The sequence below is a fragment of the Poecilia formosa genome, unplaced genomic scaffold, assembly GCF_000485575.1.
Source record: "Poecilia formosa unplaced genomic scaffold, Poecilia_formosa-5.1.2 Scaffold283, whole genome shotgun sequence".
NCBI classification, from domain to species: Eukaryota; Metazoa; Chordata; class Actinopteri; order Cyprinodontiformes; family Poeciliidae; genus Poecilia; species Poecilia formosa.
The window spans coordinates 257,299-274,993 of NW_006800222.1; the positions used below are offsets into that span (position 1 = coordinate 257,299).

Genomic DNA, 17,695 nt, shown 5'->3' on the forward strand with positions numbered 1-17,695 from the left:
AGCTTGAACACTTTTACAAGAGAATAAAAAAGTAAAAAAAATGCATTTAATTGCCATTATTTTGTAGAAATTAGTTTGCACTTTGACGTTAAAGAGGTATTTTTAACGTCCTTCCCCATTTCTGCAACTCTTCTCTGTTGGCTCAGACAATCATCAGGGAACATTACGGAGCAAATTGAAGCCTGAAGTCAAATGGGACACAATGCGCCACACTTTAATTATAGAGCTCAGTGGAAAATGGTGATGTTTGGTTGTGCCCTTTATTGAACGGTGGCAGGATTGTCACAGATTGCCACAGCAAACATTTACTGGTGAGATAAAACCAAACCTGAGCCAAAGTTTGAGCAGGATTAGATTATTAAGCAATATTGTGAAGTTTGATCATTTCACATGGCGTTGCTTAAGCCATCATCCTGGAAGCAACTGGACCAGGACAACTGAGGGGGAGAAGCGATCCAAAGCAATTCTTCAAAGAAATCATAAGAAATCCCATTTTCATTTCAACATAAGCCTTATAGAAGACACAAAAGACATGTGGAGGAACGTGTTCTGGTAGACGAGTCAAACTTTTTGGTCTTCGTGCAAAACCCTTTGTTTGATGGTAAATATTCAAATGTTTGCTGTTCGTATTGACTTGGGAGGGTGAGAAGGCTCCAGAACAACAAAAATGTTCTGAAAACAGTCTAGAGAACAATTTACAGCTTTGTATTTGTACACAAGGGAAAGACTACTGAATATCTCTGAAAGTTGTTTTTTTTTTAAACTGCTTTAATTCCTGAGATTTTCCTCTTTTTGTCTTTAAAGCGCATGTGGGATTCCCACGATGCAAACCTCCCAGTGTAAACAGAGTTGCTCGCTCTCTCCCTCCTGCCAAAAGCCAAAGGGTTTGGAGGTTGTTAAACTCTGGCGGGGAGCGAGGCGGCCGCAGAAAGGTAATGACTCCAGTGAAAGGATATGGTGAGTATACAGAGTTCCTCCGGGGCTACTATTTGGTTGTGACCCATTTCTGTTTGAAGATCTGATCTCCTACTTTTAAATCCATTCAGCGGGGCAGGATGGGAGGCTGCCGTCCCAACTTCCCCTGGGCTACTACATCCAATCCGTATCAGAGACGGGCTGACTCTCCTGTAAACACAGATTAGGAACTCTGGAAACGACAGCGCAGCTCAAAGCTTTCGATGACGACCAGGAGTCTTTCTCAGAATCTTTTCCTCCTTTGGTCTTTCAGGTCTCCAAAAAAAAAAAAAAGACAAAAAAACAGAATAGAGCGTCCCAAATCCTTAACCTCGTCAACGCGTGCAGTGAACGCTTGTGCTTATGAGTGTTTCAAATTCGTAGCACAAGTTCAGAGGGCACCTCTGAGTCGATTTCTGCCGTTTTTATGAGAACCAGACCGAGACGGAGAAAAGGATCCCCACACGGAGCTGATTGAACGCAGCGGAGCGTTTCCCTTCCCGCTTGCACAATTCAAACAGGCTTTATTTGAAAGTGATCATCAAAAACAAAAAACAAAAGAGAAAAAAAAAACAACTTTTCAGAACATTTCCGACTGATTTGAGCTGTTTGCCACAACCGCTGGATTATATTTCCACAAGAGGCCCAAACATGTTCTCCTTATGGTATTCCCAGAATCATTTCATCAAAAAAAAAAAAAAAAACAATCTATAAAGAAGCCTTAAATTGCAATTTAAAGACTGTTATTAAGGCATATTTGGGGGGCAAAAATCAGCTTCCTGATGGTAAAATCTTTCTAATCAACATTTATGAACTTTGGGAACCTTGGAGTAAAAGTGGATTTTGGAGGCTCATCTTTGATTTGCCAGTGTTTTGAAGATGGATGCTGAGCTACTTTTCACTCTGAAGGGTTAGGAGTGACTTCCTTATCAGATAAAAATCATCAGGTCTTAAAGCGTTCAGTTAATGAGATGGAAATGATGTAATTAGCTCCATGTGGTTTTCATTTGATGAACCAGTCTTCGTGCAGCTACGTGGTTTTCTGGGGGCTTTCACTGGGTGGAGTTAGGACACAGCGATGCTATAAGTCTCTAATAGTTTAGGGTTATTTTCTCTACCAATTCTTGCTGCAATTGGTTGTGTCTTTTAGTAACACAAGCAATTTTTAGTGAAAAAAAAAGAGTTATGGGGTATACTTAGCGACATTAGCTGCTTCATGGGATTTTCATGAGACTGGCAATAAAAAGAAACGAAAGTGTCTCCAGATCTCGGACGTTGGAGAGAAATCAAACATTTCTAAAGTTTGCCACAATATTTTGAGCATCTGTGTGTAATTTTTTAAATTTGACTTTTGCATAAATTATCCGGTTCCCTAAACCTATCCAGTCTAATGTCTCAATATTCAACTTTTGCTACGGATGGTTTAACATTCCACCGTTGATGTTGAGCTGACATGTAAGCTGTTTTGCTAAGAAATAGTTTAAGCGAAATAAAAAGAGAAATTAAGAAGTGTAAAATGAACAGACAGCATATCATAAATGGAGCCAGATCATAGTCTCCATAAATGTAATCTGAAATATCATTTGCTAATGCACAAATAAATGCATTATTCATTTGCTACTGTAAATAAATTATCCAAAAATCCAACCAAAGGACTGGATTTGCAAATTAGCCCTCGGCTATAAAACCTTTGCACAAAACAACGGCTGCTCTATTTTAAATATGTAACATTGTTTTAATTTATTCTATTTGATTAAATAAATTTGATTTGAAACAAAAATATACATATATTTGTTCCATTTAATTTAAACTTCACGTCAACGAACTACTGTGCCTTGCAAAACCATTCATGCCGCTGCAGCTTTCCTGTTACTTCATGTGACAACATTAAACATTAAACATCAACACGAAGTGGAACACAATGCTGAATCGAAAGGTAAATGATTTGTGGTTTTTGACATTTTGTACAAATATAAATCTGAAAAATCTTTATATTCAGTCCCTAGTAAGTGTATACTTTGTTAGACCACCCTTCTCTGTAGCTGGACTGCCAAGCCTTTTTTCATGTCTGGCAATGTTTCACATCCAGAGAGTTTTTCCCATGTCTCTTTGCAAAGCTGCACAAGCACAGTCGGTATGAAGAGAGCATCTACAAACATCACTTCTCAAGTTTTTCCACACACTCTCAATTGGTTTTAGGTCTGGACTCCGACTAGGCTATTCTAATACTTAGATATGCTTTGATTTAAAACATCCCACCGTATCTCTTGCTCTACGTTTAAGAAAGCGAACCTCCACTCCAGTCTGTCAGGCACTGGTCAGTATTTACCTCCACCAACTCTGATCAACTTCTGGTACCCTACCGTATATGCAAATAAAAAATACTATTTAGGAAACCTCATATAAAGTGGTGCTTCTCAGCTATGACGTGTTTTTGTGCTGGTCTGTTATAGAAAATACCTTTAAGATACACTGACGTTTGGTTGTAAGTTGTGAAAAACTTTAAAGGGTACGGTGACTTCTGTAAGCTCTCTAACATCATCAACTGACTCTTATTTTACTTTCTGGAATTAAAGTTGGTTTACATTTGCACCAGAATGTTTTTCAAAGTCACAACGATGAGTGTTAACAAAAGTTAAGTCAGTGGCGGCTTTGAGATAGATGTGTTCATTTAGATCTCATCAGCAAAACCTCATCAGCTGGCATGAAGCTCGTCCACACGTAGAGCGTCTCTGACATGTTCCTCTCCCATTTGAAGTCGCTGCAGGGAGAACCGGACTTGTTCTCCCAAAAAAGGATTTCCTTTCCTTCTCTCTTCCTTTTCCTTTTGTATTCTTTATCTTTCTGCTCTTAATCTTTCCTGTTCTTATCACTTCGCAGAGTTCACTCAGTTGCCGCAGATTAGGAGCGCAGCTCGACGAGCCGTCGGGATTCGATCTCTCAGCCGCCGTCGGAGTCTCCTTGAGGAAAGCCGCTCGTTGGCGTTTCTCCATGTGCTGCAATAAAGATGTTCATCAGAGTTAACTAGATGGAAAAGCATTAAAGGCACTGATAAAGAACGAGCGGAGCAAAGTAAAACCAGAGACGCGACTCTGAACCTCCTTTACAGTCTCTCGAAGATCAGAAGGGACACTAATTGCCATGAGTGCGACTGATGAAACCATTTTATGGTTTTGAAGTAAATCTGTCGGCTGCAGGAGGGAGGAAAAACAAATGAATGAATTCTTTCTTGAGGGCTACGCTGTCTATGAAACCACTTTATTTGTGTCCGTTCTCTATCCGTAGGCCATGTAGGGAGCGGAGCAGATGCAGATGGCTTGTTTCAGGAAACCGCAGGCCCAAAAGGGATCCCTCTCTGCTGTGCATTTAGTATACAAACTACAAAGGGAGGCTGTGGTAAGCACACCCTTGTGAAAAAGGCTAAAATAGTGTCAGCAGGATGTCGACCAGACTGCAGGCAACGAGCGGAGAGAGCAGAGCAGAAATTCGTGGAAATCCTGTAAAGCGTTTTGCGAAAAGGGATTGAGCCAAAAACTTTCCATCCATATGCACATACAAGAAAAGAGAAGACATTTTATTTTATTTATTTATTTATTTATTTTTTAAAGGGTTTGTCATATAACCGCTTCAAAACAACTGTGTACTTTAGTTGGTTTTTCAAACCAACACAAAGCGGAACATAATTATGAAATGGAATGATTCGTGGTTTCTGGAAGTTTTATGAATAAAACTTTCTAAACTGTTGCACGCATTTGGATTACACCCCATTTTACTCTGATCCCCCTAAATACAACCAGCTGCCTGCAGAGGTCACCTACATAGTAAACAAAGTCCACTTGAGTAATCTAACCCTTCCAGACCCAACGGAGAGCAGGCGATCCAGCCAAATCTGCAGTACCATAATTCTGCCACACGTGGAGCTATCTGAAAAATTCCAACGGTTTCTGAAAGGAAAGACATTGCACTTTTCAGGCAATATCGGATTATTACGGTAATTTCACCCCGTCATAGCAATGAGTGAAATCAATCTGAGGGGCACTCTTTTAATAGAAGGTAAATTGTGAAAATAACTTGCTAGATATTGAAAGTTCCAGTTGTTAAGGATAAATGAGCAAATATATTTACTGACATGACATTTAAAGAACTGCGTACAATTAAAACAAGGAAAAATACCCAGGCGGAGATTTGAAATCTAGGTCACAAAGGGTTAACTGCGGTGCAAATGCAGCTGGTGTGCCACATGAGACCAGTTTGAAATGTTTTGGCCTGTTGTGAAGGAAAACCAAGACATGCTGGTGTCAGGATCCTGCTGCTGGGATTGTTTTCTTCAGTAGTAGCAAGAGACAAGGGGGCAGAGACAGAGGCTCACTTTCCAGCAGGACAATGATCGTAAATGTACAGCCAGGACTACAGTGGGTATAGATCAAAGCTTATTCATATTGGCCTAGTCAAAGCGCAAGCCTAAATCAAATTAAGAATCAGTAGCAAGACTTGAAAGGCGATGATCTCCATCCAGTCCGATTGACTAAATCAATGTTTAATGACTGAATTAGCATCGTCTCGCTTTGCTTTGACATTTCGCAAAGTCAATAGAAATTTATTATCGTTTCTTCTCTTGCCAGTGACTTCAGACTGACTCCTTTCCAATAACAATTGTAATGTAATTGTTTTTTTTCACCAAAGAAAACTACGTGATCGCATCAAGAAAAACAAAATAAGCTTCTGCCTTTTCTTTTCTCTTTCAGATCGATAAAACTGCAAACGCATGCGTGGCACAGCAGCCGAAAGCTGGAAAAAAAAAAAAAAAAGGAGCTTGGTATGCGATTCATTTATTTAGTTTGGTAACTTATTTCAGCAGTGGGACAAAAGATCATCTTCCTGTACTGACTGGGTTGTTTTGGCAGAGCCGTGTCTTTGTTAGTGTTCTGAAACGCTTCAATTTCCACTCGGTTTCACGTCTTTTTGGGTGTAGGTTGAGCGTTGCAGCGCGAGGGACTTGAATTCTCTGAATGTTTTGTGCCGAATATCTCTGTCCAGTTGTCCTTCCTCTGAGGGATTCGCTGTAAAAAGCCAAAAAGGCCAGCTGTGCAGCAGTTTCACTTGAGAAGCCCCGCTCAGTCATTAGCTGAACGACGTGCTGTACACCGACGTGATCCGGCTTCAGGTTTTCTCATCACGATTTAGGGATATTTTCATTGCTGGTTTTATTAGTGCCGTTCTTATGAAATTGCTTTTACTAGCTGATGTCAAAAACAGCGCTGCTTCTCCCACACAGGCAAAAACAGCAGAGCCTTAGCGCTGTCTTTTTGTCTAAAGTCAACACTCCTGTCATTTTGAGACGAATCTCAAGCTATTTTCTTTGAACTACAATCTGGAGAAAATGCATAATTTTCCAGTCATTTTATCTGATATAGACCTGATTATCTATATCTTCCCTGCAAGTGTTCTTGCCAAACCTGACGTTTAAATTCTAGCGATAGCAATCACACATCCTCATAATGTCATAGCTTTATACTTTGTCAGGTACAGTATGCATGGTTTTCACAAGAGTAGCTTGACTCCAGGTTAAACTGTCACCCTGACACGTGACCAGATGTGTGATGCAGGGTTGAAGGGTCCCGATGGGAGCTCAGACAGGTGAGAGCTGCGTCCGCGTGAGGATTTCAGCCACGCGACACTCACGCTGACAGAGATGTATCGTATTGAAAGTCGTTCTGCGCCGGAGCCGGGAGGAAATGAGAAAAACATGCCACAGCTTCAGAAAAGCCCCTTTCCTAACCTTCTCTGAACAAGTTCAGTCGGAAGTGGTTGAACTTGGGTCGCATGAAGCTGCACCGATCACAGAGATGGAAACAACTTGGATATATTACTTATATTAGGTAGTTCTCAGCTCCTTTCACACAGGAAGGTAATTAGCGTTACACCACCTCATAACTTCCATTCGCCCTGTGAGCCTCTAGTGAGATGGTTTAGTTGCATGCAGTTTGAAGAAACTAGCTTGCGGTTGATTCTATTTTTTGATATCCATTTTGGTAATCACACAGCTAGTGATCAGAATTGGGTAGTAACTAGTTACATTTACTTGAGTAGCTTTTTTTTTTTGTTTGTTTATTTTTTTAAATGCCCTTTTGGGAATATTTTTTTTTGCTACTTCAGCTGTACTTTTTACTTGTGTAATCTTATTATGAAGTATCGCTGCACTTCAGTTATATTTCTGGATACTCTACTTTCTGTGCAATGAAGAACACTCAGTGAAACTACTCTGAATGTGCCTTTAAAACATGCAGTTTTAAAGTTTCATAGGTTTTGCATTGATTAATTATTCAAGTTCATTACTTTTATTTTGCTCTGTAACATACCTCCATGTCCACAAGACTTTATATTTTTGTGGACATTGCTCTGTCTGATACTGTAAATGTTTAATATTTGGAGCAGTTACTTAGTACTTGAGTAGATTTCTTACCAAATACTTTTTCTACTCTTACTTGAGTAATTTCTTGGATGGCTACTTTATGCTTTTACTTGAGTAAAAGAAACAAACAAAAAAAATAGTCCCACTCTTGTTGAGTACAACTTTTAGCTACTCTATACTGACATTTCTCCTACATAGCTAGCGTTTTTAGCTAGCGTTTGTGACATTCACCCAAAATAAGCAGCTATTATTCCTGCAATCATTCGATTATTTTTCCCTTCTTTATCAGCAGATGAGAAATGTGGCAATCCACAAAGAAAAGGACAGAAAAACAATCCTTACCCCAACACAGTAAAATGGTGGATTTTTAGTGTCGGTAACCTTTTACATCACCTCCCACCCCCCCAACAACTTCACAACAGACATGCCTTCCTCCTCTGCTCAATTTCCTCAATAGACTGGTGCCCTTGCTTTCGTATCTGACTGAGGAATGACTTTTTTCCTCAGGATATAATCTAAAGGAATCCTTTCCATCTGATATGGGATATTTCCTGTATCTCATCCATTCCCAAGCAGCAGTACACACAGGAGAGATGTTCGAAGTATGGTCTAAGACCCCCCCCCCAAAAAAAAACAGGATACAAAACCCAGTTTTAATGGACTGAAATGTGCATTACTGCCAAATTCATGGCAATTCCTCAATGCATAAATTGTGAATTCTATTTCTGATTTCGTCAGAAATAGATGTTTTCCATCCACCGCTGTTACAATAAAGTGTTGTAAGCAGAAATACCCCGATTCCAACATATTATTTGCACGCTTTGTTTGTTGCAGCATTTGCATTTTTTTATTTTTTATTTTTTTTGCATCTGGAAAATTGTTTCCAGGTGATTTAAAACATCTGACCAAGTGTGTGGTGGTGTGCAGCATCCTGACATGTTCTTTCGCTTTAATAAACAATTCCCAGATTTTTGCGTGGTAACGTGTTTAATCAAGCCTGAATATCCTGGCCACAAGACAAAAAACAAAACAAAAAAAACAAAAAAAAAGAAAATCTGCACTTCTCATTCTCTGAGAACTGACTTCAGCAGAGAGGCAAATAAGCGTTTGCTCATGAAAAAAAAAAAGGAAAATATTTAACTTTTTCCATCCCTCCGTCTTTTAAAAGAATGCATTATGAGCCTAATTTCTTCTGCCATTTTGCAAAGAATTTTATTGGGTTTCATAATTACAGATCGGAAAACACCATGATGTACTCTTCAGATGTTTAGTGGCTCTTCGATGCCACGGAGCTCATCTGCTTTGAGTTCGTCTTGAGCTGGAATCAGTCTATCAACGCCACATGTTCTGTATTTTTCCTGGACATGAAAACCTACAATACATTTAATTATGATCTTTAAAAAAAGAACAACACAAAACATAAAAGTATCTTTAAATCCCATAACTTCCCTTTGTCAAATAAATCCGACCCCTACATTCTGCAGCGAATATAATAAAAAGCAACTGTTAGACTGACAAATCTTCCACTTTATTTTATTTTGATCTTCCTGGATAGCAATTGGGGAAATCACTTATCTTCAAAAATGTTGCAAACAGTAAAATGGACTCCATCTGAGTCTGATCTAATCACTATAAATACAGGTGTTTGGTGGAGACCTCAATGGTTTGAAACATTGTTGGTGAGCAAACACAAAGGAACTCAGGAAACGGGAATACGGTTGTGGAGGAGTCTAAAGCAGGCTGTGCTAACATCCAAGGTTCGAAGACATTACAGAGAACGGTACAGCGCAACTTTAGATATACCAAGAACCTAAACTTGCACGCCAGGCAATAAGAGCGTTAATCAGAGGAGCAGCCATGGTGACACTGGAGGAGCAACAGGTGCGCCCAACTCAGGTGGAAGAGTAAACGTGTGACACCATAATAGAAAACCATCGCCTTTCTCTTACCACTTTTGCTTTTTTGGACTTTTCCCAGTCACATGACTTGTTTGTGCTTTTCACCCTGCTGAGGAAAATTCATAAAAAAATAATCGAGTCAGAGAATTTGATAACGTTATCTTAAGGCTTTAAAAAAAAAAAAACTCCTTCCACAGACCTCATGGACTGGCACATTCCTCTTTTCAATTTAAACAGCACACATTACCCGTCACATGCAGCTGGGCCCTCAAGCTCATTGCTATGTGCCTTTAAGCTCGCTGGCTCCTCTTGGCCCCAGATGACCCACTTCCATGGTGGTGCTGCCAGCAGGACCCGAGCCAGCCTATTCTACAAACCTTGACAGCAACAAAATAGAATCCTTGACCCAGAACGCCAAACTATATCCAATAAGACAAAGGAGCAGATGAAGCAGATGGGAAACAGATCTTACTGTACAATAATGTGTGGGCTAATGTGTGTGTATGTGTGTGTGGGGGGACACACAGTTTTCAGCTAAAGTGTTTCTCAATAAGTGCAAAGGAGCTACAGGTTCAAATTACCGGAGGAAACCTCTGGCTTTATTTTATTTTTAATTGCTACCTGTCTGTTTTTATTATTTTAAATATGATTCAGAAAGATCTAATGTGACATTCACGTAGCGTGACTAATTCTTCGTGTCTGCGCAAAGCAATCGGTGAGAAAGATCACATGCTTTGAATTAAAAATGCACGTTCGCCAGTCGGTCCGACCTCTTATTGAACACGGCCTCTCGGTTCTGCACAGCCGTAGAAATCACGCCCGCTGTCTTTACTGGGGGAAATCCAAACGAGCGCGTTTTCAGCAGAGCAAACTGAAGATCGCTCACCGTCCCGGATGGCTACGTTTCTGCTGTGCGTTTGCCTCTCCAGCTGTGTGCTGTGTGCTTACAAGAAGAAGATGCATTTAAAGGCTCTCATGGGGAGATTGGGAAAAAAAAACCCCTCACCGATCAATCCGATGCTTTGTTTCATTCCCGTGATTGTTTCAGGGTCCCTGTGTTGTACACGGGCAGCCATTGCAACATGCTTTCCATTAGGAATGATAGAAAAGAGGACATAGGGGTGTGATGATTCACTAAGCTCGCAAGATGATTCGTGATCTTGGGTCTCTCAAAAACAAAACAAGATGCGATTGTTTTGTTTTAGTGGGATCCTTAAATCCAGCCCTCGAGGGAAGGTGTCCTGCAGGTTTTTCATGTGGCTCTGCCTCACCACACTAGAGTCGGATTGTTGGGTCATTAGCAGTACTCTGGAGAACCTGACTGCGCTGAGGAGGTAACTCGGATATTTGGTTGAGGCCTGTTGAACCAGGAACACACCTTGCAGGAACTCAAGGTCTGGATTTGATGACCCCTCCCCAGTCTAAAGGTCTCAGGAAACCCCAAAGTGAGTTCAATCAATGCATCGGATCTCAGTGCAGGTTTCAGTAGATCATATTACTGTGATTTTCACTCGCGTCTCATTTTAAGATGCTGCTAATGCCAGAAAGAGCTTTGCATTCGGGAACGAAGGCTTCATTCATCTCAAACTCTGTTTAAGGTGTTCTCCTGCTGAGGTTTGATCTGTCGAAGTACTTTAGATCTTGATTCCTCAAAATCATTAAGATAGCATACGGCTAGCAGAACTCTGTAAAGCAGATGCTATCTTCAACATCTGTAGTTGCAGTTCGCGATATTCTGGATGTTCTGTACCCAACCCAAGAAACTCTGGGTTTCTTGGGTTGGGTTTTGTTTATTTCTGTGTTTCTGTTCCTTTTTAGTTTAATCTGTTATGGTCTGGTTTATTTTAGTTCAGCCCTTCTTGGTCATCTTATTTTCATTAGATTTTATTTCTTTAGGTCCAGTTATTCCTTAGTGTTTGTATTTTTGCTTGTTTCGCCCAGTCCCACTTTATCTCTTCCTCCACTCAGTCTGGCTGCTGCTTAAATTACTCACGCCTGCAACCAGTTAGCCCATCAGCCCAGGTCCATTGTCCCCACTGTTTGCCTCCTAGTATTTAAGCTCCTCATTCTCGGTCACAACTTGCCGGTTCATCACTCCTCCTCTCCTCTTCTCTACTTCCTGGTTTCTCTGTATCTCCTCATGCCTCCCGTTTGGCCCTGTTTTGCTGCTTTCTTTGTTTCTTAGATATTTTTTGTAAGTCGGTGCCTCGTTTTCATTTTTCTTCATTAAATCATTAACAGAATTTTAAGTCTTGCCGCTGCTTTTAGGTCCATTAAATACACAACGTGACATACACGCAGTGTCACCGACTCTCGTTCTTCTATATAAACTGTGACTTTTCTTCTGTTTCTCACTCTGTTTCTCTTCCCGCATAAACTTCACTCTACAGTCAGGAAAGTGTCTAGCCTTAAAGTGAAACACTTTTTTCTCTGAGAATCTTGTCTGTGACTGAGCTATCCTTTCTCTGGAGTAACCATAGAGAACCCAACAATGCATTATGAGACCATTCAAAGTCCACACAGGAAAGCTCTCGGTGCGATTCAAAGCCAAGACTTTAGTGACTGTACATGGTGAGTGAGGATATGTGCATTTATACGAGCTCTGATTATAGCGTCCATTGTTGATTTAATTATGCGGCTTCAAGATAAAAATGGTGGGGAAGCCTAGTGGAGCACATCCATTTCAGAATAATTAGGGGAATATTTCATAATTTGCTCGATCATTGAAATTCGAAACATCTCCGTATTTCCCTTCTCTTCTTGCTGTTGTTCCTGTTCCAGCTTAGAGTGATCAGGGCCATTATGCTGTTTTGTGATGAAAGGCAAAATGCCAATCGTTCTGTGGGTTCAAGCGCTCAACAACCAACAAGATCATGACTAGTTGTGGCGACAGATTTATTATACTTCTTAACACGAAATCCGTCTTTGATCCTGATGCCACCCTCATCTCTCCGACTGCACCAGCTGCAAATGTCGTCCTTCGCTCAACCTGAGCATGCTACGAGAAAACAAATGGGCTTCTTTCAAAGGCTTCGCCGAAAGGAGGACGCCTGCGTCAACCGGCTCTTGCATAAACAAAAGAGTTTGTGAAAGCAATAAGACGTTTCTGGCGACCGGAGCCACCCCGTTTGGCTCCCCTTTGTGTCTGGATGCCTCATGTCACAGCGGTGCCCAAGGAAAAAGCTGCACAACACCTTTGATTTGCTTTCTCCTCCCACTCCACTCTGTGAAGTGATTAATTTGGCATTAAGTCAGTTGTTGCCATTCCACAAAGAGCCAGAGAACCTGGGAAGCATTTAAACATTTGGACTGACCTGCTGACAGCTGTTGTACCACTTGGGTAGAGTCCAGCCCCGTATCTTGTGCTCTGTGAAAGCTCCTCCAGTGTCCTAATTGCATTTCAGATGTTTGAGCTTTTGTTTTTGCTCAGCTCTCACCCAACATAAACTTGCCTAAGTCCATATTGAGAAGTCAATTTCAGAGCAGCCTCCCTCCATCATCCCGGCCTTCTTTGGAAAAACCCCTTAAAGCTGCTGCTTTGTGCTTTTTTTAAATTAAAAGAATAAGGGCATGCGACATTGATTTGCCTTCAACATCTGCATGCATCTAGATGCGTTGGCGTGCGGTTCCTGGTCCAAAACAGCCACGAGTCTGTGTCCATGCCTGCTAGCCTTTCCAAGCTGTCTGATGCAGGAAGATGCAGACTGTGTAATTTGCATTTGCATATTCATACGGGGCTCAGAAAAAGTATTTTAAATCCTTGGGACTTTTTTACATTTTGTTGCATTACAACCACAAATCTGTTTAATGTGGCCTGCATTTGTAACAATAAAGTAATTTGTAGAATCGGCTAACACGGGAATCGCCACATGTGCGTTTTAACAGCGCCAAGATGGAAAGATAATGAGCGGCGATGTCAGAGAAACATTTCTTGTTGCCCCCCCCAAATAATCTGAATACCATCAATCCACCAGACGAAAGTTTAAAAGTGGAAAACATCTGCTTTTCACTATGAGAGTATGGTCCATGGATTTAATGTTCATTCAGAAATTGGTTTAAGAGTTTTCATGCTTAAGATTTTGATAACCTCGTGCTGTATTTCAAATGTTCTGTGATTTTGCTGGATTTGCTTCCGATTTAGTTTTAAATCTGATTTTCCTTGTGCGACTGAATTTCTCTCCCGTCTTTAGTCTACTGCGCGATGATTGGACTTTGGCACCAGCGAGTCAGCAATTCTCCTCCCCGTTGAACTGATATTGTCATTTGGTTCGATTTGTGTCGTTGGGTTTTGTTTTTTGTTTTTTTTGACCCATGTCCGTCAAAGGGGCTTGTTCCCTGTTTCAGATACATGTAGTAGCAGAACTGAGAGTAGAGTACAGCCAGGAAACAAACTTTCAACTGCATCTCGTATGTCTTTATTACCTCTGAAACCTCTTCATCTTCTCACACAGCTAACAGGTTGCGTCTATATTGTTTTATGGTAATCCACACAAAATTATTGAAGCAGAGTTCAACATCAACAGCCCCGTACTAAAATGTTCACATGATCGCCATTAAACTTGTTCAAAGTTCCATTGTTGGATATGTACATCCAATTGTATTAGCGGACAGTTTGAGTGCTGACTCAAAGTGTGTGTGTGCAGAAATATATCTGCAAGAATGTACAAAATGAGATCAGATAAGTCAATGACTGAAAACACTCTGATGACCATCCGTAGCGAAAACAGATGGGTCTCAGGCACCTATTAGCTGAATTGGACTTCTCTGAAATATCAATCGACGTTCTCGTGCTAATTAATGTTAATCCGATGACTACGCTTCGCTTCTATGCTACTTATTTAAAGCCTGTCGACTCACCGCACTAGAAAAAGAGAACATTGTGACAAAGATGTGCTCACAGAAGTCCACAGGATGGGGCGGAGGGAGCCTTCGTCATCTCAGGCCGATCTCAGGCACTTCATTCAAGCTCGCCACCCCCTATCAGGCCTTTGTGATCTGGAGAGGAAGTGCAGTTTACTCTGCCGATAGCGGCCCTGAATGATACTGCCCTGCGCACAACTCAGGAAGGGGTGACGCCGATGACCTCAATGACCAACATCCATTGAGAACACCCTCGCTCACACACACACACAGGCGCCAGCAGCTGTAGTGGCGGGTCCATTGAGAAACATGGAAGCGTCTTTTATTTATTTATTTATTTTTTTCCTTCCTGCTTTTTTGGCTTCTTGACACTTTAAAATCAGCAGCTGGTGGATAAATGGTGCTGCTGCTGAAACAGATTCTTGCTGAAAACTGCTGACTGCGGCTGAAGCAGCATTTATAATCGCAATCTAGTGATATAAATGAATTAGGCTCTGTGGAAAAACGGCGCCCCAAATCATCTGAGGTGCTCAACACTGATTATAAAGAGTGGCAGCTTTTAAAAATTAGGACTTTTGGTTAGAAAAAAAAAAGATTGAAATGGTGTTGCGCACATAGTATTCAGACTCTTTGGATTTTCACGTTACAACTGTGAATTTTAATGTCATTTTTGTTGACAAACCAACTCACAGTAGCACATAATTGTATTGTGAAAAATTTTGAACTGCTAAAATTTGAAAACCTCTAATATCAAATTGTATTCAGACTTTTTTTTACTCTGGAGAAAGTCATAGAGAAGTTTAAAACAGGACTAGATTATAAAAAACACACACAAAAACAATCTCAAGCTGTAGAAATCTCATTGAGCATTTTTCGGTTTAAAAGTTTACCATCCAGAAGGAGAACAAGCAAACACAATCAGTTAGATTGTGTATTTGTGTGCATGAATGATCCAGTCAAAGTCCAGATCTAAACTGTTGAAAACTGGGTATCATTTTCCGTTTACCTAACAATTATGCACCTCTGTGTTGGTCTGCCATGTAAACCCCCCACAATCTGTCACATTGGAGACACAATGTGACAAAAAAAAACACAATGTCCAGGGTGCGAATACTTTTGAATGCCACTTTAATAAAGAGTAAAAGGTTCACTTAAAGTTGTGGCTGCTGTACGTAAACACACTCCTCAAGAACATCTTCGTCCAACTGTTTTTGAACAATTCTTTCCCCCGTGTTGTAAAAGTGCTTTACAGCCAACGCTCAGAAATTGTGAATCAGGGTTTGCATGTGAACTTGTCGGAGATGCCTGTAATGTCTTATAGTTTTGCTATACCAACAGACAGGAGAAGAAGAAGGCTCCAACATTTCAATGATCCCTGTAATCGCACTTAATTGGAGCCATAAACGTTAGAGAATGTGCACTTCTGCTGCTAATGTGTGGCCCTGGGCAGCTTAGCGTCGCGTTAGCTCTGTGAACAGCTGGAGCCATAATTATAAATGCCGGTTGACTCTATTGAAATTATGTTGCCATTTAAGAAATCATGACTATTTGTAACACTACAGACTCCGGTGTGTAATTACCATAATGACCAAAACACCAAACATTTTCTGCTTGTTATTTTGGGCAGGGAAATACCCCGCAGAGGTTGACTTTTTCAGTTTTTGAACGCTGCAGGCACTTCAAATTAGACACTTTATCTTGGTTACGCAAAGCAAAGCGTGCAGTCTCCTTAAAGGCTGCACATGCTGATTGTACGCTATGAAGGCATGCCCAAGCTGTTGTCCTTTATTACCAGATAGCATACTGGGAACATAAGCAGATGCCCGCAGATTCGATAGGGGTAGTGACGTGGAGACCACCAAGGTACACACAGTTCAAGTTACTGGGGGACCAAGAAGAGAGGCACCCGTCTATTGTCCGGGAATATCTGGAACATCTTTATCTCCCGCTCACATCCCTCTCTATTGAAGTGCGCAACAGCCGGCACGATGAAAAGGTTTCCCGGGAAGGATTTGTTCCTCGAATTTCCACTGGAACAGATAGACGTTATTCAGACAGGAGCTGTTGCCAATTTTAAACTATAAAACCGTTAATCTGTCATAGCCAGAAACCCATCTATTTTACTTGGCTTTCAACTCCAGCAGGATCCAGTTTTAAATTGTATGTTTATTTTTTTAAACTGTAAGGGTTTTTATTATTATTTATTATTATTATTTATTGTTATGTTGTGTTTTAATGTACAGCACTTTGTATCAGCTGTGGTTGTTTTAAAGTGCTTTATAAATAAAGTTGGTATGGTATGGTACAGCGGCTCAAAATCAGGAAGCAGTCGTGAGTTTTAAGAACTGTACAACAAAAAAAAGTCCCCTCTGCCAGATTTGTAAATACTAAATAGCTCTTTGTTAGACGACAAGTTGCCAAAAAATCAATCAAGTTTATTTGTGTACTACATTTCAGCAACAAGACAGTTCAAAGTGCTCTTCACCACAAAAACACAAACAACAAAAAAAAAAACACAAAGTTGTAACAACAGACAGTTGACATCATTACGCATCAAAATGTCGATTAATGTTTCATTGATTATGTTTCAAAAGCAACTCTAAACAGGTGGGTTTGTTTTTTTTTTTAGACGAGATTTAAATTATTAATGTGGAACCAATTAAACATTATGCTGCTTATATGGCTGCTGTGGTTCCAACTAAAACTCTGCTTAGAGCCCAGTTTATTCTTGCGCCGGCCCTGCCACTCTATCAAGCTGTAACGATCCAAACAAATCCCGCATGTTTATAATAATGTCAGTTGGCCAGTACATTCTGTGCATACTCAGAAGCACAGAAAAAAAAAGAAAAGTAATCTCCTCTGTATATGTGACCACCCTTATCTGGAGCGGTGGTGGGGGTATAAAAAGCACTCGGCTCCCCCTGACTGCACCAGAGTACCTTTGCTGATCTGATCCCGCCCCTACACAGGGGAGAGAGTTCACGGGCTCACTAGAGCCCATCGCCAGTGGACTGTTCCGAGCTGCAGCCCACCCCTCTCTCTCTGCAGTATGCATGTTCGCCAGGGATTCCGCGAAGCCCTCACGTCCCAACTCTGCACTGCTTCACCGGCCGGCCACCAGCACCACCAGCAGCAGCAGCAGCAGCTCAGTCAGGGCGGACGGCAATAAGACGTGGATGCGGCGGCAGAAAGGCGGAGATTCCCGGAGTGAGCGCAGGAACAAGCGGACTTCCCAACAGGACTTCCAGGCTGCCCGGGTCTCTCTCCTCTGAACTGAGACAACATGCATGTGCTCCTCTGGGGCTTGGGGTTCCTGCTATTCCCTGATCTCTTGAATGTAGTCGCATCCACAGGGAGATTGCTCCGGAGTCCAAGCACAGGTAGGTGGTTTCCCAACCCCTTCTCTCTTCTCCCTCTTCTCGTGTCCTCCCTCCTGACGCGTGGGATCATTCGCAAGGCAGAGAATGAATGAGTTTCCCCAATTCCGCCTTGTAGCGCACAAGTTGAAATCTGATCGACTGTTAAATACCAAAATAATGAAAAACACGTGAGAAGAAAAAAAAAAAAAAAA

At 41.2% G+C, this 17,695-nt stretch overlaps 1 protein-coding gene across 2 annotated transcripts in view; it reads left to right on the forward strand.

The window, feature by feature from the left end:
* The first annotated feature begins 16,737 nt into the window (after window positions 1–16,737).
* adamts9 (ADAM metallopeptidase with thrombospondin type 1 motif, 9) overlaps window positions 16,738–17,695 on the forward strand; it is a 58,770-nt gene continuing 57,812 nt past the window's right edge. For both annotated transcript variants that reach the window (XM_016681500.1, XM_007571579.2), the window contains exon 1: window positions 16,738–17,504. In XM_016681500.1, the coding sequence (XP_016536986.1) occupies window positions 17,408–17,504 (97 nt within the window). In that variant the 5' untranslated portion in view covers window positions 16,738–17,407. The remainder of the gene's footprint in view (window positions 17,505–17,695) is intronic.